The 22,040-nt window shown below is 47.7% G+C and overlaps 1 protein-coding gene across 3 annotated transcripts in view; it reads left to right on the top strand.

Moving 5' to 3' along the window:
• The window catches only part of col16a1 (collagen, type XVI, alpha 1), a 56,199-nt gene that overhangs the window by 27,822 nt on the left and 6,337 nt on the right, over positions 1-22,040 (top strand). For all 3 annotated transcript variants that reach the window (XM_029248263.1, XM_029248264.1, XM_029248262.1), the window contains 37 exons: positions 107-202; positions 1,020-1,058; positions 1,231-1,275; positions 1,518-1,553; positions 1,869-1,991; positions 2,711-2,746; positions 2,981-3,016; positions 3,396-3,518; positions 3,620-3,664; positions 4,280-4,315; positions 4,413-4,466; positions 4,902-4,952; positions 5,045-5,170; positions 6,245-6,280; positions 6,652-6,741; positions 6,850-6,972; positions 7,229-7,282; positions 7,633-7,674; positions 8,280-8,315; positions 8,614-8,667; positions 8,784-8,852; positions 8,945-8,998; positions 9,372-9,398; positions 9,560-9,607; positions 9,696-9,731; positions 10,012-10,074; positions 11,592-11,645; positions 14,518-14,559; positions 15,182-15,292; positions 15,550-15,591; positions 15,935-16,021; positions 16,185-16,229; positions 16,692-16,736; positions 19,928-19,981; positions 20,507-20,560; positions 20,970-21,023; positions 21,753-21,797. In XM_029248263.1, the coding sequence (XP_029104096.1) occupies positions 107-202; positions 1,020-1,058; positions 1,231-1,275; positions 1,518-1,553; positions 1,869-1,991; positions 2,711-2,746; positions 2,981-3,016; positions 3,396-3,518; positions 3,620-3,664; positions 4,280-4,315; positions 4,413-4,466; positions 4,902-4,952; positions 5,045-5,170; positions 6,245-6,280; positions 6,652-6,741; positions 6,850-6,972; positions 7,229-7,282; positions 7,633-7,674; positions 8,280-8,315; positions 8,614-8,667; positions 8,784-8,852; positions 8,945-8,998; positions 9,372-9,398; positions 9,560-9,607; positions 9,696-9,731; positions 10,012-10,074; positions 11,592-11,645; positions 14,518-14,559; positions 15,182-15,292; positions 15,550-15,591; positions 15,935-16,021; positions 16,185-16,229; positions 16,692-16,736; positions 19,928-19,981; positions 20,507-20,560; positions 20,970-21,023; positions 21,753-21,797 (2,211 nt within the window). The remainder of the gene's footprint in view (positions 1-106; positions 203-1,019; positions 1,059-1,230; positions 1,276-1,517; positions 1,554-1,868; positions 1,992-2,710; positions 2,747-2,980; positions 3,017-3,395; positions 3,519-3,619; positions 3,665-4,279; positions 4,316-4,412; positions 4,467-4,901; positions 4,953-5,044; positions 5,171-6,244; positions 6,281-6,651; positions 6,742-6,849; positions 6,973-7,228; positions 7,283-7,632; positions 7,675-8,279; positions 8,316-8,613; positions 8,668-8,783; positions 8,853-8,944; positions 8,999-9,371; positions 9,399-9,559; positions 9,608-9,695; positions 9,732-10,011; positions 10,075-11,591; positions 11,646-14,517; positions 14,560-15,181; positions 15,293-15,549; positions 15,592-15,934; positions 16,022-16,184; positions 16,230-16,691; positions 16,737-19,927; positions 19,982-20,506; positions 20,561-20,969; positions 21,024-21,752; positions 21,798-22,040) is intronic.

Genomic DNA, 22,040 nt, shown 5'->3' with positions numbered 1-22,040 from the left:
GAAAGTGAAACGGTAGGAAGCACAAGGACATTATCCAAGGCCATTATTTAACTGAAATCAGAGTTTGACTTGGTTCAGCCAATGATGGCACTTCTGTTTCCTGCAGGGTAGCCCGGGCATGGTTGGACCAGAGGGTCTGGCAGGGGAACCTGGCCCCCCAGGACTACCAGGGTTGCCAGGCGTTGGGAAGCCAGGACCACCTGTGAGTATGATGCTCTGCAGACCGACTACAGTCCAGAATGCTTCTGAATTACGTGAGCGACATGAACGGGCAAAAGGGCAATGGCAATGTATGAGAACAACTGCCACTTATCAGGCAAGGAAGTGCTGTGAGTCTCAATGTAGTCAGAACAAAAGAGAATTTTTTTGGACAAAAAAAAGGAAATATTTACCTGGCAGGGATGGATTGAGAGCTAGAAGTGAAAGTCTGATTTAGTTAGGAAGACAGTTAGCCTGGCTGTGACCAGCTCTTCGGTGCTAATGTGTAGAAGATCCATATGACCACAGTAGGTCCCTGCGACCACACCGTGATCTCTGTGACAGTCCATAATCCTTAGAACCACACCAGGTCCCTGTGACCTCATCAAGCCCTGTCCACATCCATTTATGTGAAATATGATTTGAAGTTACCAATCATCTTTTCATATTAATACACGGTTTTCCTCTTTCAAACTAAAGATGATGCTGTGTGTTACTTGCTGCCCCCCACACTTAATTGTTACGATAACATCGTTTTGTAACTGTAAGAGGAAGTAAATCCTTGGTCTCCCAGGACCAGTTACTGTACAGTGAATGTGCTGCCAAAGCTACTTTAATGGGTGCGGTTTGGCAGACGTTACCCAGAACCTTTAAAGAATCCAATTCTTATTTATTTATCCTTTGCTCTTTTAAGCGAAGCCAGGAGAATGTTGGCAAAGTGTCAGCTGGGAGGGGGCATTGGGTTTGGGAGAGTGGAGAAAATGCTTGCCGTCTCTGCATGTAGAGTGGATGTTTTAATAACACAACTTTCCTGTTTCTAGGGAAACCCAGGAGGACCTCCAGGATCGAAGGGGGATAAGGTGAGGGGAGGCGGGCTGGGGGTCTTTCGGTGCAAAGAGTTAGGCATGTAGCCTGTGCCAAAAAATCCTCGGTCCAAACAAAATATGTGAAAAAAGAGAGTATAATGAAATTGTATTTTGTAAAGTAAAATGCTACCAAAACTATTGGAAGCTGATTCCATCTTTTCTCCAGGGAGAATCTGGGATGCCTGGCAAAGATGGCCAGCCTGGTGACCCTGTAAGTTTGCAAACCTTGTTTATAAACTCATTTTGCTTCCTTGATCTTAACAGCAACTCTCTACCTTTTAGGAAATATGTGGTGTCATCCTAAAGCAAGCATCATCGATCATGTGGCAAAAAAACTGTTATCTCTTTTCTGGCCCAAAAAGCAATACGGCCAAACGGGTCCCCTGTCAGTAGGTGACACAGTGGTTAAGGCATTGTGCTGATTAGATGTTCTTCTGGTTTGTTTGTACACAGGGTCCCAGGGGCCCAGGGGGGACCAAGGGAGAGAAGGTGAGTTAGATGTCAGCACCACCTAGAGCTCTGGTCAGTTCTCTGTCCAGCAAGGGGTTCAGGGTCTGACTCGGAGGCTTCTGCAGGCCCAGTGATGGAACCATTCAAGGGTGCAGCCGGATGTCACCGGGAACAAAGATGGAGCCCCACTCTCTCCTCACTATCCATGTTTATATCTCAGAGTGGTTCCACGAAACCATGTTTCATGCTTTCGCAGCATAACTTATAGCACTGAGTCTATGATGGACAATTTACAGTGAGCCAGCAGTGATTGTAGCTTCACTCTATGTGTGAGACTGTGTGTGCCTCCTCTAGGGGGAGCCCTGCGAGGTTTGCCCCACGTTGCCTGTTGACCTGGGGAACACCATGGTACTCCAAGGCAAGCCAGGTCCCAGAGGAGAACCCGGAGCCCCAGGCCTAGGGGAACAGGGACCACAGGTGACGACTCATCCATCCAGTTCATCGCCGTCGTAGATTTCCCAGAGTGCACTGCTGCCGGCAACCGCAAAGCACTTCTTAGCTGTTGCACTATATCTCTTGTTGTGGCTATAACCAGATGCCACTTTAGGGGCGGAAAATGGAAGTTTTCAGGACTGCTGCAGCTGTTTGTTCTTTAGAAACTCCTAAACACAGCAATTGCATTGTACTCTGCAGCTTCCGCCGAGAACAATGAGCTAATGTCCCTCCGCGTTCCCTCCCAGCAAAGCTGTCTGCTCCCATTCCCCAGCCCCGCAGCTAAAAAGGCCGCTCTCATCCCTCGGAGGGGGAAACGAAATGAGCTGGAAGATTTCTGTTGTTAAGCGGGGGGCCATTTTCGTCTTCCTCTGTCACAATCAGCAGTTTCTGGAAAGGCCCAAATGAAATCTTCACAGCATAATCCGCGCATTTCGCTCCGCTGTCATTCTGCCCATTTGCCCGAACTCGCCTTGCCTCACACGGGGGAATAAATTCTGTAGAGAGAGACAGTTAAACGCACTCCATAAAACCTTGTGTGCTTTTCCCTCGTAACGATTTCCAATAATGCCAGACTCCATCCATCATACCTAGTTTCGTGGACCAGGGGATGCATGAGAGGAAGAATATATCCCTGGTGCATTAATCTGTCCTAAACGCAAAGACTGTACAGCATAACGCTGCGGCTCCTCTCTCTCTCGCAGGGCTTGCCAGGTCAGGACGGGACGCCAGGCGAGAAGGTGGGGTCTTTACTCTGCACGGTTCTTTAACCTGTGTTGATTCGGGGCATGCGGAATCATCTGGAATCCTGTTACAAATGAGAGTCCGTGTGCAAGTCCATTGTCTCCAGGTTATTGACCATCTAAAAGGAAAAGGAAGCTTTTTAAGGACACGGATGGTCCAAGATTGCAGTGTCAGCTCCACTCTTGCCTCTGCTGGTTGTTGCTGAACATTGATGTTGTTTTCTCTCTCAGGGAGAACCGGGGTCAAGCGGGGTTAAGGGTGAAAAAGTGAGTTGGATTTTCATAGCTATGCCGTTAAATTTACAAACTGTTTGGGAAAATGACAGCATTAGTGTTGCATTCATTTAGCCGAGGCTTTTCTCCAAAGCGACTTACTATTATTTGCCCATTTATATGGCTGAGAAATTCTTACTGTAGAAATTTAGAGTAGGTACCTTCCTCAAGGGTACTAGAGCTGGAGGTGAGATTTAAACCTACAACCTTCAGGTCCAAAGGCAGCAGCTCACACCACTGTGCTACCAGCTGCCCCTAGAATGAGAATAATGTTAGAATAATAAATTCAGATGGCATTCGAAGTCTTCACCATGGTGGGTGTTTCCTACACCCTTCACTTTGCATCCCGTTGACACCCTGTTGCCATGTGCAGGGTGAGCCGTGCACCGTGTGCCCCACACTGGGAGACAGCCTCAACTCTGTGGTCACAGACACCATGAAACTGGGGCAGAAGGAGCAAAAGGGCGAGGTGGGGATGGGCTCCAAAGGCGAAAAGGTGAGGGATGCACATCCAGGCACCGGCCATGGTTCTGTAGCACCTCAAGTTTGACAGGCACAGTTGAGTCTTTGATTGAAACATCTGTGGTTCTTGCGCAGGGTGAACCCGGGACCATTGGACTGACCGGCCTGAGAGGAGATAAGGTGAGTCTTAATATGAGTGTCAGGTACCCTGAACACATTCTGTTACGGAGACATGATGAAGTCTTTAAATCTTTGCAGACCCACTGAACTGAACAGGACTTCCGTCCTGGTGTGTGGGTAGTGGTGGGATGGTTCAGGTTTCAACACCTGAACTATTATCATAAAAGGGAGGAAGAGATTAAAGGAGAAGAATAGTTCCAGACTGCGTCCAAAGACGAGTTGAAAGTGGCAGCGTTCAGCATCACCATATCTCTTCACTTACCTTAAATCTACATTAGTTCATTTAGCAGATGCTTTTCTCCAAAGTGAAGTAAAATTATTGTTCACTAGTATTTATCTTACACCTTTACCCTGGGTGACTTCCAGTGCTAGAGGTACTACTGTAAACTCCCTATTGGCCATCCATCTGTAAACTCCCTGCAGTTGTCCAGCTGAAACACATGCCTGCGATTGGTGGGCGGAAACAGGAGCACCCAGTGGAAACCCACGAGAACACAGGAAGGACAGAGCATCCCTACCGTTTAGGCTGCCAGGATCATGGGCCGGGTTTGGAGGGGGTGGGTTTGGCCTGTTCATCACCTTGCTAACACCTGCACTTTCTCTCCCACTTCCCAGGGTAGCCCTGGTGCCAAGGGCTCTGATGGGGGAACGGTAAGTACACTTCCCAGGAGCGTGGCTGCCCGGCTCTGCGATCTCTGCAGAAACCTGGTACTGACGTTCTGATTCATTCTGGTCATCTTTCCTCCAGGGCAGGCAGGGCCTGAGGGGGCCTCCGGGTCATGAGGGGACCAAAGGTGCCAAGGTGAGGTCAATGAGTTGTACCGCCCCACTATCGGAAAGACTTTACCCTGCTCTCCTTCTCTCCATGTGGCATTCCGACAATATCAGATACAGTTAATATCCAGACTCGAACCCTGTTCCTGTATCTACAAATGAGAGTGCTTCACTTGGCTTGTCAAATGTTATAGCGAGCAAACGCTGGATCACGTTACTCTTCTACCAGTGTAAGTCTCCCTGGAAAATGTGTGGGTGAAAAAGTTGCTAAAAAGTGGAAAATTAATATGAATGAGAGAAATATGGAGGCATTAATTTTACAAGAGCTGAAGTTGAACAGAAGCCCAGAAGGTGCTGAGAGCGCAGAACTAATTGAAGAAGAAACGACTTTTGTGTTTTCCTGCTCAAAACTGAGATGGTGTGGCAGTGTATGAGAACCTGCCCGGTTTCTGTTTTTTTTCAGGGTGATCCTGGGATGCCTGGTCAAGGGGTCCTGGGGCCCAAAGGGGAGAAGGTAGGAAGAGCATCACCGCAGTCACACCTTGTGTGTGTGTGTGTGTGTGTGTGTGTGTGTGTCCATGCTGTCTGATGGTGAATCCTCCCCAGGGAGAGTCCTGTGGTCCATGCAACATGGAACCCCCCAAAAATGGAGCCTCACCTGCCACCGAGGTGCCTGACGCTGGTCCCCCAGGGCCTCCAGGTCCTCCAGGTGTGAGTGTGGAGGGAAAACAGGTGAGGTGTAACAAAAACACATGTTCCACGGGGACATCTTGTGCCATTTATGGAGCTTATTCCAATGAAGATGAGCATTGCTGTTTATACAAGAAAAAAGAACTGAATGCATCGTGCAGTTAAACTAGAGAGCAGTTAAGGCCAGTGTGTCACAGCTTTGAGTCATTTATACATTAAAAGTGTGTGAGGACATTTATAGGGGCATTGATCTGTGGTCACAAACACAGCTGAGTCTCTCCCTTACCTGTGCACACATACTCAAGTGGGAAGAAGAAACCTGGCGCAGTGAGGTCTTGGACAATGAAAAACCACTAAAACGGCTTATGAAAATATATTGAATTTTTTCGTGCAGTGGAATTATTATTCGGAGCTATTTGTTAGTCTTTTTTCCCAGTAATGCTGTAATTTTTTCATCTGTAACAGGTATTTTGTACAGCGCTCACTGTGATTCACTCCACAAAGCACGCAAATGCTCTTTTTTTCCAAAACAAAATTAACTACTGTACATACTTCCTGCTTCCTGTGTCTTACTTCCTGTCACACTGACGGTCTCAACCAATCACAGCATCCGTTATGGTAAACCTAACTCACAACTGAAATAGCAGGATCAATATTAAGTGTTAGAAATAAATTGTATAAACATGTAAATATTAACTCAGTTTGGCTTATAAATAGGTTTTATAAGATGAATACCTTTACACTCTTCTGACTACAGTGTTTATGACTTTAAAAGTAATAGTGACCAAAAAAAAATAAAAAAAATTATTCACTCTCCTGCACAATACATGGTACCAGTTTTAATCATTTTTGAAAAGTCGTAGAATTCAATCATTTTAGTTATAAAGTATGTAGGTGTAATCAATGTCATTCTTAATCAACATTATTTGCTTTGATTAATTTTGAGTGACATTTTTGTCTGGTTATTTTTGCAAATAAGAAAAAATTACAGTTTAACCCCTTAATAACAGGAATTTGCCTAACAGGGTAATTTCATGGAATTTACTTAACCCATTAGGCGAGGGATAGGTGTAACTCTTTTTTTACCAGCATCTTACTTTGTCTTTGTTTGCACAGGGCAAGCCAGGAAAAGCAGGTGCTAAAGGTGACAAGGTGGGTTTCTTCCATACCCACACTCTGAAGGATCAATGCGTATCTTTTTATAGTCTGCAAAAGAAGGTCGCTATAATGAAAACTAAAACGGAGAGCAGTACAGATTTCATATATATTGATAATTGCTCATTTTTAAATGGTATATACTAAATGCATTTATCTTAATGTGCCAATAATGCAATATGTCCAGTTCTTGGAGGTCCATTTTCCAGAGTCCGCCTTCCAGTCATTCAAGATCTCCTCACGTAGATTAAAACTTCACACAGCATTCATTCAAGCACTCAGTTTGGACGGAGCTCATGAGTCAGCCTTGGGGATTGTGGGGAGGATGTGGACGTGGAGGCTGGTGAGTAACAGATGTGCGTCTGCAGGGAGACCGAGGTTTTCCGGGGGATCCTGGGATCCCAGGGCTTCATGGAGAGCCAGGGAGGGACGGCCAGGTTGGATTCAAGGGGGAGAAGGTGTGAGATTTCTACTGCGCCCTGTGCACCTGCACACCTGTGTGTTTCTCTCTGTCTCACTGATTCATCTTTACTGAGTTTTTTCTGTGTGTTTGTGTGTGTCTGAAGGGGGATGCCTGTGACAGCTGTCGATCTCTCCCAGAGGAGCTGATGGGTGTGGCAAGTTTTCAAGGGTCAAAGGGCCAGAAGGGTGATTCCGGCCCACCTGGGGTGGGGATCCCCGGGAAGCCCGTGAGTCCTGCTCTTCGTACACTTTGCACCCTCTGCCGTTCTCAGGCACTACATGGTCGCAGTTTACTTGCTCTTTCTGGACAGGCTTCTGGACAATCCATGCCTGTTCATACCTGTTGCAAAACACTGAATGTGTCTGTTCTTCTGGAAGGACTGAATGGACCTGAAAGGTCAAAAGCTCACCTCTTAATGTCAATGGATGCGGTTCTGCCATTTATAGTTATCGTTATATGTTTTTACCTCCCTGTCCTCTTAGGGTGCTCCTGGCCTCCAGGGTCCCCGTGGACCCCCAGGACCTAAGGGAAGTCAGGTGAGCAAAGTGTGAGGGTACTGTGGTGGGTGGATCAGCCAGAAGATGGCTCTGTGAAGATGACGACAGAAAATAGCTCATACAGATGTACAAATATGTTCTGTAGATGTTGGTGGTTGAAAAAAGGGTTTGGGGGTTAGAGCTTCTTTGAATTATATGGATATTGGTGGTCTGTGTTTGTTAATTGGTGTTGACTGGTGCCTTGTGGTGACAGTGACATCCATCTGTGACCATGATGGATTCAGGCCTACAGTAGAGAGGTAGTGCAGTAAGTGTGATTCCAGGGGAAACAATAGGTCATTTTGGCGCATACAGCATCAGCCTGAGCCAGTGTTCTCTGATTCTGTCAGGGTGAACCAGGACCTCCGGGAACAGGAGCTCCAGGACCTCAGGTAAACGTCAGCCTCACAAACACTCAGTCTGTTGGGTGTTTTGACTGAAAGATGTTCAGTTCTGCCTCTTCGCTCAAGGGTACAGTAGCTTTCCAGGACTTGAACCCGTAATGTCTTGGATATGAGGCATCAGGCCACCCGTGAATGTGTTTCCACTATGGGCCTTCTGAAGGTCGTGGCAGGAGCACGCTCCTCCTCTTCGAACGTTCCCTCGGCTCCGCGGCCCTTTAGCACTTTCCAGTCTGACCCTCTGTTGATTGCCCCATTGAATGGCCACATGTCAAGGAACGCCGATGCGTTGTTTCCAGAAATTTCTGACCTTGTGCAATGGGTGATGATGTTCACAACTCTGTGTTACATGTGGAAGAGAAAGGTCTTGTAGAGGACCAGCTTTTTAGCACAAGGCGCAAAAAGAGCAATTCGAGCTACTGCTTGACCTGAGGCCTTTGAAAAAGAAACCAAGCATAAAACATCAGGTCTAAAATATCTAAGATCTCCTTCTGGACACAGAGGATATTCCCACTGGAGGGACTGGTAGCTTGGAGTGTAAATGTGTGTATGAGTGCGGGAGAATGATTCATGCGCTCAATCTCTTTCTTGCCCAGGGACAAGATGGTCCGACGGGATTACCTGGAGTTGCTGTAAGCCCTGCAGATACACCAGGCCAACTTCTCTTCTAGCGTTCATCATGATGACACTCTGTAAACTTCAAAGCAATACTGGCACATCGCTTCATAGCCATGTTACAGAACATTTCAGCACATGTGTCCACGCATTCCTGTTGGGTGTGATATTTTGGAACAATTTCATATGAGAATACGAAGGTGTTTCCCTTACTGCGGAACTTGATGCCACCTGACATTTCTTGGGTAGCGGTTATGATCACAGTTTTCATGAGTTCTTGCGATTGCCTGACTAGCCCTGTGTTCACTGGCACAGGGGCTTCCAGGGAAGGATGGTGTTCCTGGATCCGCGGGACTCAAAGGAGCAAAGGTGAGCGTGGGTGAACACCGGTGACGGTCGCCCTTAGCGATGGCGTTCCGTGTGCACATGGATCGGTGTCCTCCGTTTCTCTCGTATCACTCTATCCTTACTGTGGTCCTCTTCAGGGTTCGCAGGGAGAAAGGGGCCCACCGGGACCCCAGGGACCCATGGGTGCAGGAGCAGCTGGAACTCCAGTAAGCCAGAGTGTACAGGTTTATATTTGTGTGTGTGTGTGTCAGTGTGTCAGTGTGTGTCAGTGCTCACCCTCTCTGTGTACACTCTGCAGGGAAGGTCTGGACTCCCAGGACCACCTGGTATCCCCGGCCAGGACGGACGGCCTGTGAGTGACAGCACTCTGACTCCTCTTCCTCTTCTGCCATTCCTCGGTTTTTCTCTGGCTGCCCGTGTCCACAGATTTTGTCCGTGAGACCTGTTAATAACCAGCTGGCAGCACGGGGCTCCAGGCTCAAGAGTCCATTACGTAGTCTTGCGCTTGCTGACACTGAAAAAAATAGATTTTATTATTTCCGCTGGCACAGAAGTCAGTCCAGGAAACATTTGTGCAATTTAAGAACTTTGTTGGGAGGTAAAAACTGCCCCAACCCAAAACACTGGCTGCCCATCTGCCTTCATCACCGTCTCCGCCCTCGGCTCGCCGCGCCTGCCTGTCGTCTCCACAGTGATGCTCACGCACCGTGTGATGTGTGTTTCAGGGAACGAGCGGCGCCAAGGGCGACAAGGTAGGCCTGATGTCTGCAGACGTGAGGAGTGGGGAACACATGGAGGCCTGTGAGAGGGCTACTGATAGACATGGAGTGGCTCTAGGGTGCAGCCAGCGTCTGGGATTCCTCCTCCTGGTAGGATGGAGGGTGCCGGTGTGATCTTATTCTCTACTTTTCAGGGCGAACCAGGGGAATGCAACTGCCTCTCAAACATCGTGGGAGGTCCTGTAAGTAACGCAGGAACACACACACATGCACACACACGCTCATTCACTCTACAGAGCTTCTCTGAGTTTGATTTGTCTCCCCTGATAGGGCGCCCCTGGTACCGTGAGCATGAGTATGTGGCAGGTCGGTCCTCAGGTTCACTTTCATTTCATTTCATTAAAAATACGTGAATAATTGTTCTGTCGTTGCACTTTTAACCATTATTACAAACGCATGGAAGAAACTGTAATGTCATTGCATCCATCCATTCTCTCTGTGATCCATTTCTACTGTCTGTCTTCCCCTCTCCATCTGTTCTACACTCTACTGTATCTCCAAGGTCTCTCTTAGGCTGAGATCTGTTGACTTGGACTCTCTGAGTCGAGGTGGATCTGACCGGCTCTGTATTTGGTTTCTTCTGCAGGGACCCCCAGGACCTCCTGGCCCCCCCGGCCCCCCTGGGCCCCAGGGGTTTACGGGACCTCAGGTAAGTCTGCACAGGCTGGTTGAGGCACATTCGGTGCCCTCCTTTCTCCAAGTGATTGGAGAATTCGATCTGACTCTCATCTGCCCCCCTCCCAGCTCCAGCTGCCCTCATCCACCCCATGTGACCCCCACTTGCCCTATGTGACCCACACCTGCTCCCTCCTGCCCCATCTGATCTCCACTTGCCCCTACGTGAACCTCCCTTCCCCCTACCCACCCCTACGTGACCCCTCCTGCCCCCACCTCTCTGCTTCTCCACCGCGTGGCTTCGTTCGGAGCGCTTGGGCAGCTTTGGGTTCCTGCTGCAACCAACTTCCGCAACGAAAATTAATATAGTATAGAACTGAACATTTAATTTCCACATAAAAGACAACGCAGCAAAATTAATGCAGCTGAACAAAAGTGCTCTGCAACTTTAAACTGTAATGTAAAGTCGATGGGAAATGATGTATTTTTCTAAAAAAAATACATTTAATTAGGCATTCATGTAATGTAATTCCAAAGACTTATTGTTCAATTATCTTTTGCTTATTTAACACACGCAAGTAAATTGTGTTAAGATCCTTGTTGCCACTAATGCTTGCGAGCGCTTGGGGGTGTCGGCGGTATCCGGTGCTGACACGGGGAACACGGTGATGACATCACCATGGCGGAAGGCTCTGATTGGACGAGCTCTTGCATGTTGGTGCCGCTTTGTCCTGGCTGGATGGTTCTGGACAGCTTCCAGCTTTGCCTTGGCGTGTTTTTTTTCCTACCCGGAAGTCTCTCCCGTGTTCCCCTGCCCCCTGGGCCCCGCTGCCGCTAGGCAGCTGTGGATACGGCCGTCCGAGGGGCTTGGCGTTATTCCAGAGGCACCAGGGCTGTGGCTAAATATACCGGAAGGTACCCCTCCTTCATGAGGAAAATTTAAAATAAATAAATAAATAGATGAATGAAACTATATTTTTCTGCAGCAAAATAAAAAAAAAAGAATGCTAATTCAAAAAGTCAAATCTTCGGAAACAGGACACAAAAGTCCAAGCTAAAATTCTGAACTCCACCTTGAGGGAGAGATTTCTTTCTTAAAGAACAAGCAGAGCTCACTGTGACAGTCTGAGAATTCTTACAGCTGCTCCTTTTCATGGCAAACTACATTTTAAGGGTTGAACTTGGATAAAACAGCCACATCTCAAGGAACATTCCTCATGAGGTTGGGTTAGTTCAGTCCTGCTGGTGCAAAGCATTCTGGGATTTGTAGTTCCCTGTGAACCTAGAAAGAATTCTCACACAGTAAGCCTTGCTTGGACTTTAACCTGGTATTCTGTTTGAACTCATAAAAGACTCATAAATTTGAAATATATATACATTATATTTCTATATATTTAAGTTGTTAAACTTCTAAAGCTCAAGCTGTCGCAGCCCTAAAAAAAAATACCAGGAGAGCTGCCATGGAGGAGTCACACTCCATTGCATTAGCGAAGGCTGTGCCCACACTGTGCCCACAGGCTAAACCAGTTGAACCTCAGTTCCTTCTTTCAGGGTATCCCTGGCAACGATGGCATACCAGGGCAACCGGGTCTGCCCGGCAACGTAGTAAGTAACCAGACTGAGGGCGGAGCTAGTGGAGGAGTGCAGCCATGTGATTGGTTGGCGTATGGAGAGGGGTGTTGCCCTGCTGTCTGCGCTGGGACTGGAGCACTTGGGCCTGGGAAACCGGGAGATGTTCTGATTCAAACAGACGGCCCTAAGCGAAGGGGATCCCTCCATTCCTCCTCATTGTGCACAAATGAACGAGCAAGCCCTGAACAAACACCTGAGCTCATCGTATTTTTATCTTTTTGTTTCCCGTAGTCCGCGCACAGGGTTTTACCTGATTGTGGAGACGGTTCCACTAGAAATCTCTTAATCTCCTTGTGGAGAGCTGGCCGTTGTCTTCCTGCCCCCTGGCCACCCGCCCATATGTCAGGACTCCCACCATGGAGGGAAACTGCGTCGCCGGCACAAATTTGGCCTGGCCTTCAGACAGCCCACGGTTCAATATGTTTGCATCCCACCCCCCACCACCCTCCCCCCAAGTACCCCCGCAACTCCCATAGTGCTCCAGTGACAGCGCCAGCAGGCCCAAACCACCTGCTCTTGTGCGACGCAGCAAACACAACTGCATCTGTTATATGTCAATGCACCAAGCGTCAGTCCTGACCCACTTCATGGCTAAATAGTGAAACTCTTAATCATCCTAAACAGGTATATGTAGTCCATTAGCGTCAGTTCCCAAAAATTTTCCTTAAAAAGGTCAAATTAGATAAAACATGGTTTTAAAAGCACTAAATAGAGTTTATAAGCAGATGTTTCGCATTGACATATAATTTTAAGAGACCCTTTTCTTGGAGAGGGCTTCTCCGGTGAGCGAAGTTGTCCAATTCCCATGAGAAGCCGTGCCGGCGCGTGGCGTCCCAGACGTCCAAATTGTAGACTCCGTTCGTCCGGAGGAGGCGCCACCATGGTTCTCAGGTTCTCTCTGAGCGAATGGTCTCACCTCTTAAACATTTAAACTCTGTACAACGTTGCTGCGTGAGCGGCAGCGCTAAACCGGAGGTGTTGCAGACCACGCTGTCATGTGGGCATGTGTGTGACCATTTGACCGTGTCTATGATTTACCACCATTTCCCAGACACCATGTTCAGCCAGCCAGTCCTGAACACACAGCTTGTTTTACACTCGCATGGAGTAAGCATGCACAGTATCCTGGTCCCTCATTTTACAAACACAGCTGAGACAAGTGGTTCATAACTCCAAATTCACTCTTATCCTCAGTTTACTTCAATAAATACAGACATCCCTGGATTTATTGCTGGTTAAATTTACATTTATTCATTCAGCTGATGCTTTTCTCCAAAGCGACTTACAATGTTACGGTTACAATTATTACACGCTTACAATTATTTACCCATTTATACAGCAGGGCAATTTTACTGGAGCAATTTAGAGTAAGCGTCTTATTCAAGGGTACTGCAGTCGGAGGTGGGGATCGTATCTGCAGCCTTTGGGTCCAAAGGCAGTAGCTGTAACCACTATGCTACCAACTGTCCCATTATTTCTCTAAAAGAAATCCCTCCGAATTCTCTAAAAACCTCAGATACAGCTGAAATAAATGAAAAACACTTGTCATTTTGTTATTTTAATTAACTTCATGCCATGGTAGAATTAAAACTAGTTCAAAATAATTGACAACAGCAAACATGTCAATTCCCCAAAATAGTTGTTCACTGATTTATTCCATAAGCTTGTGCAACGTTTGCCACCTTCTCACCGTTTTCAAATCTTCTTCTTTCTTCGCACACGTCTCAATTGTGGCAGTGCGTATCTTCTTACCTGCGCGAATGGATTCTCCAACTCTAACAAATAGCAGAAACAAGCTGTAAACACTGTGGACGCGAGTTGAATTAAAGCGGTCCCACACACCGATTCTGTTTGAGCACTCTTTACTGCCATCTGCTGGCTGGGCAGGTAAACGCAGCGCAGCTCAGTTACAAACGGCAATTTCCGGAAACAGATCAATTAAAGAAAGGAATTAAAAACGAACAAAGTGGAAAATGCTGGCACCTTCCAACACCGCAACTCAGCCATTGATAACTTCTCACGGCAGTACCCGTACTTTCTATAATTTCTGTAATTAGGTAACTGCTTGCATGTTGGTGTAACTGAGAAAAATGAATTTTCATGGCGAACATGGTGTTTTGGAGGTGCGCTGTGGACATCGGCACAAAGGAACATGCTTGTCGTCCCCTCGGAGGGGTCTCCAGCACCAGAAAACGCCCAGTGTCAGTCTGGCATCGATAAAGCAGCGTGTCATGTCCTGTAGCTTCCGGGTTCCACAAAAGTAGTTAAAATACCATTCTCACTATTGCAAAGTGGAAAACTTTCTTAAATGACCATGTATCAAAATGAGCACATTTAAAACAACCTCAAAGCTTTCGCTGAATTAACTTATATATACTGTATACGCACATTATATAACCTATGTATTTCTTCAGTTGTCATTATTTTTTTAAATTTCTCTTTGAATGTGAAAATGTCTTGCAGGGAGCAGTTAAGTCCAATGAGTGCAGTAGACCCTCCCTTTAGAGGGGGGTCATCATCAGTGTCCCCCTTCTACACCCACGCCTTTTTCGTGCTGAAGCGCGATTCTCTGAACATGGGAAGGGGCTGCAGGGCGTCTTTCACCCTGGTATCATGGAGGGTGTGTGCAGTGTAGACAACCCCAGTAGCGGGACACCTGAGTATATAAAGTTACTGTATACTGAGAATGTATTCGTTTGCCCTTTTGCACACTGGGATGTGTACTGTGGTAAAGTAAGGTGGTCAGACCATCTGTGGAGTTACCCCTGTTCATATGGTGCCTTGACATTGGCCGTCCCACCCCCCTGCCCCCCACTGACTCCCCTCTCGTCCCCCGTCTCCGTAGCCTCCCCTGCCAATCATCCAGGATGCCGCCGACCTGAGCAAGGTAAGCGGGCGGAAGAGGCGGAGCTCAGCATCCACGCTCGCGGCCCCACGCTGTGTCATGTGTTGCACACGTATGCGTGCCTCATACCTTTGCGCAGCTACCGTAATATTTGTGTGTTTTTAGCATTCTTTTTATCTACTTTACAGTATGTGTGTCGCCGCTTCTCAGATTTCAGCCCTCATTTTTCAAGTCTGCCTTAACTGTCCAAAAACACAGATGTAGTGGGGGGGGGGAAAAGTGGCCGAGTGGAGATGGGGTCCCACGGCAAGCCGTCTGGTGAGCGCCTGCCCTGAGCTGCTCCGCCTGATGGGTTTCCAGCCAGCCGCCCCTTGTAGTGGGAGCGAGCGGAAAACCACAGCTAGTGCTCACATCTGTGCGGTTTAACCGAATCGAGTTCATGCGTCGGCCGCCCGCGCTGCCGGAACAGGAAGCTGGCAAGACTGGCAGAAATGTCCCCTGGTGTCCCTGGAGACGGTGCAGCATGTGCAGATGTGCGCCTTCGTGCACGTTCATCTTGTCTGTCTGTTCGTTTGCTTGCTTGTTTGTTTGTTTGTTTGTTTCTGTGGCCACTCTCCTCCCGCCTTAACCATGCAGGTGTACCGTTTGCCTGTCTGTCATCCAGGAGCCCTGCGAGGACTGCTCACAGGGTCTCCCGGGTGTCCCTGGTAGGGTGGGCATCAAGGGCGAGAAGGGAGAACAGGGCAAGCCGGGACGATCCGAAGGCTGCGAATGGGTGAGGGGGGCTGCGGGGTTTGGGGTGGGCTTGGGGGGTGTTGGACGGTGGATTTATTAAGATTTATTAAGATGCATTTGAATGGATGCAGACACTCAACGTGGTTTGGGAAGGAAGTGCTCTGCATGGGCGGAGTTTGCCCACCGCGGCAGATCACACCCACTGTGGGTGTGGTGATCTGTCAGAGCGATAGATGTGTCACGTCCTCCTGGCATCCTTCCGGGAAAACATTGTGTATTGTCTGTTTGTTTTTGCAGTGCCTAGAAAAACTTCAGAGGGAGGAGGAAATATCACGGCCTGTGAGTACATATTTGCCAGAGTTCCACCTGGGTAGCTGCCACCTTCATGCTTTTTAGTGGTTGTGCGAGCCCCTTAGCTCCACCTCCTGCTCAAGGATCTTCGATCCTCTACACTGAGGTCGCTGTCTGGATCTTCTCCAGCACTTTCCCCTGGTTCCGAGCCCTGGCACCAAGGGGTCCGGTGAGCTGGAGGACTTTCTGGATGGGCCCATGAATGCCTTTCGTGTTTTGCTGTAGCTGGAAAAGCTTTTTGGCGTCCGTAGGAAAGAACACGGTTTTGCTCTGCCGCGCCTCGGCTCACGTGTGCTCACGACACATCCCGTCTGTCGCCCCTCTTCTTCAGGGTACCGGCAACAACGCTGGACCAGCTTGTGCAGGGGTTCCAGGGATGCCAGGCGTACAAGGACCGCCAGGAATCAAAGGCGAGCAGGTAAGTCCGAAGGAGAGGCCCGAGGACTGGACCTGGGGCACACCCAGGGAGAAGGTATCGCCAAAACTGCTTGTGGCCCGTTTCTCTGGGAGCCCTGACCAGCTGCAGTTGGCCAAAATTCTGCATGTGACTCCACTGACAGAACATCTGATTTCTTTTCAAGGGTCCTTCAGGTCAAAGAGGCTTCCCCGGACCCCCCGGAAATATTGTAAGTCGCCCGAAAGCGAGGCATTGTTGCTCCATAGTGTTTTCGATGCAGCGCAAGCAGAGCCGCGACTGTCCTCTATTTCGGTTTAATTTTGTCGACTGTCTTTGTGTGATGTAATTTATGTGGCCCGCTGTCTTCGGCAAGATGCGTAAAAAAAAATGACTCGGTGCAGGATGCTTTGGGTGAAGCCGCAGAGCCCCCTAGTGCACATATGAGGAACAGCGCCCCGCTGTGGAGCGTTTGATGTGATTAGTGCAGAGGAGGTTTTTATAGCACGCTTGTGGGTGTAGCTCAAAGGATGATTTTATTTACTCACTCTGATCTATGTATGTGTGTTCTTGGGATATTTTTAGTCTCTTTACAATGGTAGGACTTCACAGCATGTCGGCAGTGGGAGGAAGGGGATCCTTGGGCCTTAAGATATCTAGGACTGTCTTCATCACTGCGTGTGTGTTTCCGCAGGGTCCCCCAGGTTTCCCTGGTCCTCAAGGCTCCTCCGGATTACCTGTAAGTTTTCGCAGCAGGATTATCCGTCAACCGCAGGCCCCAACCCCCACGTACCCTGTGCACTTAAACTGATGCCACCACCATAAACATTCATACTGGCACACAGGTGCACTCAGCTGGTAGAGGTGGACAACAGAGAATCTGTGTCTGAATTAAATACACAGCAACCATCCATCATAATCCTCTCGAATGTTGTCAAATCTTTGCAATCATCCATGTAAGCGCTTTGGTCCAGCTGTCACACACAGTATGATTTAGGTCACTTTCACAAAAATAATGCATATACTGTACTTTGGTCCCAGATTGAGGGGGTGCGGTGGCGCAGTGGGTTGGACCACAGTCCTGCTGTCCGGTGGGTCTGGGGTTCAAGTCCCGCTTGGGGTGCCTTGCGACGGACTGGCGTCCCGTCCTGGGTGTGTTCCCTCCCCCTCTGGCCTTACACCCCTGTGTTCCTGGGTAGGCTCCGGTTCCCCGTGACCCCGTATGGGACAAGCGGTTCTGAAAATGTGTGTGTGTGTGTGTGTGGTCCCAGATTGACTGGGAAGGTTTGGAAAAAAAAAAAAAATGAAAAGATATTATAAAAACAATATGTCAAATATGTTTCCAAAAAAGCCTTGTTATGAAAAGCCTTGTAAAAATGAATTCTATTTTTGACTCATCTTGTGAAGAGGGTTCGGTTAAAAATAATAGAATTCCGCCCTTCAGAGAGGAGTAACAAATATGGAAACACGGTTCTGCATTGTTCATTTCACAGATTCCTTTAAGAAAAGCGAGACGTTCGTTTTTTTTGATGCATTAATCACATAGTCGGCGAATGTTTAATGGGCTGTGGAGGTAGAGCGAGTTCTTCTAGAACTCTCTTTCAGTGCAGTCTGACCTGGTAATAATTTCCCATGAGTTCTGCATGAGATGAGCCTTCTTTGCAGTGTGGTCCAATTTATACCAAATGCATAACATCTCTGGCTTTGGTTTGAAACCCATTGTATCATCTATCGGAACATTCATTTACATTTATTCATTTTGTTTCTCCAACCCAGCTTACAGCATTAAGCCTCCTACACTTATTTACCCATTTATACAGTTGGGTAATTTACTCAAGCAATTCTGAGTAGGTACCTTGCTCAAGGCTACTACAGCTGGAGGTGGGATTCAAACCTGCAACCTTTGGGTCTAAAGGCAGCAGCGCTAACCACTACATCACCAGCAACCCCCCACATGTTTCTGTTTTTCCACGTTCAGATATGGACGGCTGAGTAACCTGGATCTGGCGATTGCCCAGGTTTTGCCCCACTAGCCCTGATGGTGGACATGTGTGGAAGCAGCAAACAGCAACATCGGTGGTTTTCTAAACACATGTGCACCTGTCGAGGGGCATTAAAGCACAGAAATGAGATGTGAAAACTGTGAATTTTCAGTCCCGCAGCGTTGTGCGGTGAGACACTGGGACATCCTGTCGTCCTCTGTATGAACCTCCGCGGTGAGACCCACATGATGACCTTCGTCCTCGTCGTCCATAAATGCCACTAGATGTAGGGCGGATGGCGTGGCGGTTAGCGCTGCCCACATCACTTGAAGGACCCAGGTTCGAATCCCACCTCATTCTGTAGCACCCTTGAGCAAGGTACTTACCCTGAACTAATGCAGTATAAGTTAGAAAAGGGTAAATCGGTGCATGTAGCTTTGGAGGAAAGCGTCGGCTAAATATATAAAGTAAATGTAACTCGTGACCCATGGGACAAGCGGTTCTGAAATGTAACTCATCAGGACAGAACCCAGTGTGTACCTGCGAGCGCAGGACTTCGCTCAAGGATGCACCATAGACCGGAACTTCACAGCGATTTGGATTTATCTTCAAGTATTTCTGCTTTACTTCATCTGTAGTGCATATTTGTGTGTCTCTGTAGTGAGGCTTTCATTAGGCCGTCTTCTCGAATGCCGCTGAGAAGCAGGTGCATCGATTTCGCAGGCACCACTCATAAACCCGTGCATCCCCCCCCCAAAAAAAGTAATATTTTAAAATCTTATCAGATTCCTTTGGGGCGACGCGGGCACCGCGCTTCTGTTTGCACTAAGCCGAGATGTCTTCCGTTCTGATGAATTGTATTGAACAGTGAGCTACTGCGCTCAGGTCCCGAGACAATAAAGCTAATATCTGCACGGTGTTCCTTTATTTACTCTGAATATAGACAAGGAGACATGTAATAAATATTTTAACCTATTACTTCCCTTCACTGGGGGAATGAACGGCGCCGATGTGTCGGGTTCGCGGATGATGGATCGCTAACAAACAGCCGAGATGAGACGCACGTGGGGAGCAGTCCTGCAGCCAGCGGCAGAGCCAGGATGAACGAACGCTGAAACAAACAAACGGGACGAAACGAAACAAACAAACAATCAGACGAAGAAAGGAACAAACCAACGAACAAGAACTTTATTGATCCCAGAGGAAATTGCGTGAGGCCGCAAAAGCATATGTGCAGCTTAGGGACCGAGGCAGGAATGGGACAGAAACTGGAATCACACTGGAAATTAATAAGTAAGCACATTTAGACAAGTAACTATATATATAGTTTTTTTTTTTTTTTTAAATGGAGTGAAAGTAACACTGACAAAGCTCAGTACCACTGGTGTATCCAGCTACTTGCAATGCTGAAAGATAATGAATATTATGCATAAGATGCACTGTACCACAAGTTTATTGTGCACTGTCTCTTTAAAAAATGTTGGTGGGACTCATCGTTTCTCCCGTAAAGGGATGCTTGGGATTGTCTGGGCCCTTTCTTCACATGGGCTGAGAGCAATCGGGCCGAAAATACTGCCCTCGCAAATTCACGTGGATCAGAACTGAGAGAGTCTGAGTTCCTATGAGGAGAAGTTCTGAAACACGCAGTGCGCTCACACACACACACACACACACACACACACACACACACCCAGCCTTGCTGGCATCGATCCCTCGCCCTCTCATTCCACTTCGCTCAGTTTCTCCATTTGAATTTTAAAAGGCTTTTCTTCTCTCTATGTTTTAACAAATCTCACAAGGAAAGAAGGCAAATCAGTGGAATGAATAACAGTGATGTGCATAAAAAAATGAAAATAGCATGAACGGATGTGGGGTGAAGGGGGGTGTTGTGTTGCAGGTAGAGTGAGCTTCCCTGTCGTTCACTGTGTGCACCTCCTCCCCCTTGTAGGGCCAGCAAGGAGAGAGGGGACCCCCCGGACTCATGGGTATGAAGGGTGAACAGGTAAGAATGCGCCTGGAGTCAGATCACTGGAGCTTTCCAGTCCAAACTGTCCCCACACATTTAATGAGACGACAGGGCACCTCGCTGAGTCTTATTGCCAAACTCTTCCCACACAAATATGTCTGAAGCTCATCTGTTCCATGAGCTTTGTATTTAGAAACAATATTTCTGTTTAGGGGGGCGCGGTGGCGCAGTGGGTTTGGACCGGGTCCTGCTCTCCGGTGGGCCTGGGGTTTGAGTCCCGCTTGGGGTGCCTTGCGGTGGACTGGCGTCCCGTCCTGGGTGTGTCCCCTCCCCCTCCAGCCTTATGCCCTGAGTTGCTGGGTTAAGCTCCAGTTCCTTGCAACCCCATAGGGCACAAGCGGTTCAGAAAATGTTTGTGTGTGTGTGTGTGTGTGTGTGTGTATTTCTGTTTATGGCAAATCGCATTTAAAGATTGGTGCTCTGACCTTTAACCTTTTGTAAGTGAAATACATCTGTACTTCTTTCACTCTCTCCTCTTCTCACATCCTTACACTCTCTCAGGGTCCTCCAGGAACTCCTGGTTACCCTGGATCCATGGGACCCCCTGGCCTCCCAGTAAGACTGCTATGTGTTTATCCTGGTCTGATACTACTTGGTCGGGCCTACTCATTTTGATGATGTTACCATATACTGTACTTACATATACATATATTGACCTGGCCGTTTATACATATTCTGTATTCATACATATATACTGTATGTAATATCCTTGAGCAACATACTTACTCTAAAGTGATATGTATACGGCCGAGTATTTTTAACATAAGTAAATCAGTGCAAGTAGTTTAGAAACCTAACATTAATAAAGGATGATGATGATGATTATTATTATCATTATCAGTGATAATAATATCACCATATACTGTATTTACCATATTTCCACTTGTTTTACCGATTAGATCCTAAATTCCGATGGACACATGGACGCAGGAGTCATTGTCATTTTTGTTCATTTCCCCAACAGGGGCTGAAAGGAGAACGTGGACAGCCAGGGATTGCAGGGCAGAAAGGAGAGTCGGTAGGGAATAAATTCTCAGTCCAATAACATGCAACTATGACCGTAGTCAGCCATACCCATAGCTGCTACCACAGCCATGACCACAATTACTACCACAACTACAACCGCAGTCTATACCATGAATATAACCGGGGCCATTAGTGCAACCATAAAAGCAGTCACTGCTGCAATCATAATCACGCTTTCGACGATAACCGTGAGTACAGTCATTACCACAACCATAACCATGATCCGTGCCACGCCCACAATTATTAATCAGAACCACAGCTGTTACCATGTTCAACACCGCACGCCACACTGGGGGGCGCATGTTCTGTCCCTGATCTCCCTTCTCTGACAGCCTGAGAGCGGCTGTTCCAGCCCCGACGGCGTGGTCAGCATTTATGACCGTGCTGAAGCCGTGGTTTTACAATGTCAGCGCAGATAACTGCTCAGTGCTGCAGCATTCGTGGTGCCAGTGGTATTTACGGCTGTGCCAAAGGTGTTTGTACAGTATCAGTGCGGATAATAGCGGCGACCGCATCTGTGGTGTCAATGCCTATTTACAGCACCGCTGGCGTTTCTGCTGGATCAGCGCAGCCTGTAGTTCACAGCCGCAGAGTCACCAGTGTCACGCAGTATTTACAGCCGTCTGTGAGCTAACGATGTGGCTAATAGCTCCCGTGCCGGTGAAGATGACTGTGCAGCAGCGCAGCGTGCAGGCCTGTCTAATGAACTTTGTCTCTGCAGGGACCCCCTGGGATTCAAGGATATCAGGGACCCTCAGGCCCCGCGGTAAGAATAGAGTACCACCCATCCTTTGACTAATCACAGCCAATTAGGCACCCCCAGTTCCTGGTCAAGCATTTCACATTTATTACAAAGTGAAATGTATTATACATAATAAAATATTTACATCCGAAAATAGCCCAATACAAATTTTAATTTCATTATAATATAGGCAGGCAGCAATAAAAATTGAGGTAGAACTCATATAAATCCTATAAGTATTATGTACAGATGTATAGAAAAATGTTC

Source organism: Scleropages formosus, chromosome 23 (genome assembly GCF_900964775.1).
Source record: "Scleropages formosus chromosome 23, fSclFor1.1, whole genome shotgun sequence".
NCBI classification, from domain to species: domain Eukaryota; kingdom Metazoa; phylum Chordata; class Actinopteri; order Osteoglossiformes; family Osteoglossidae; genus Scleropages; species Scleropages formosus.
Note: the sequence above shows the minus strand (reverse complement) of the source record. Positions and strands in the feature narration are given on the sequence as shown.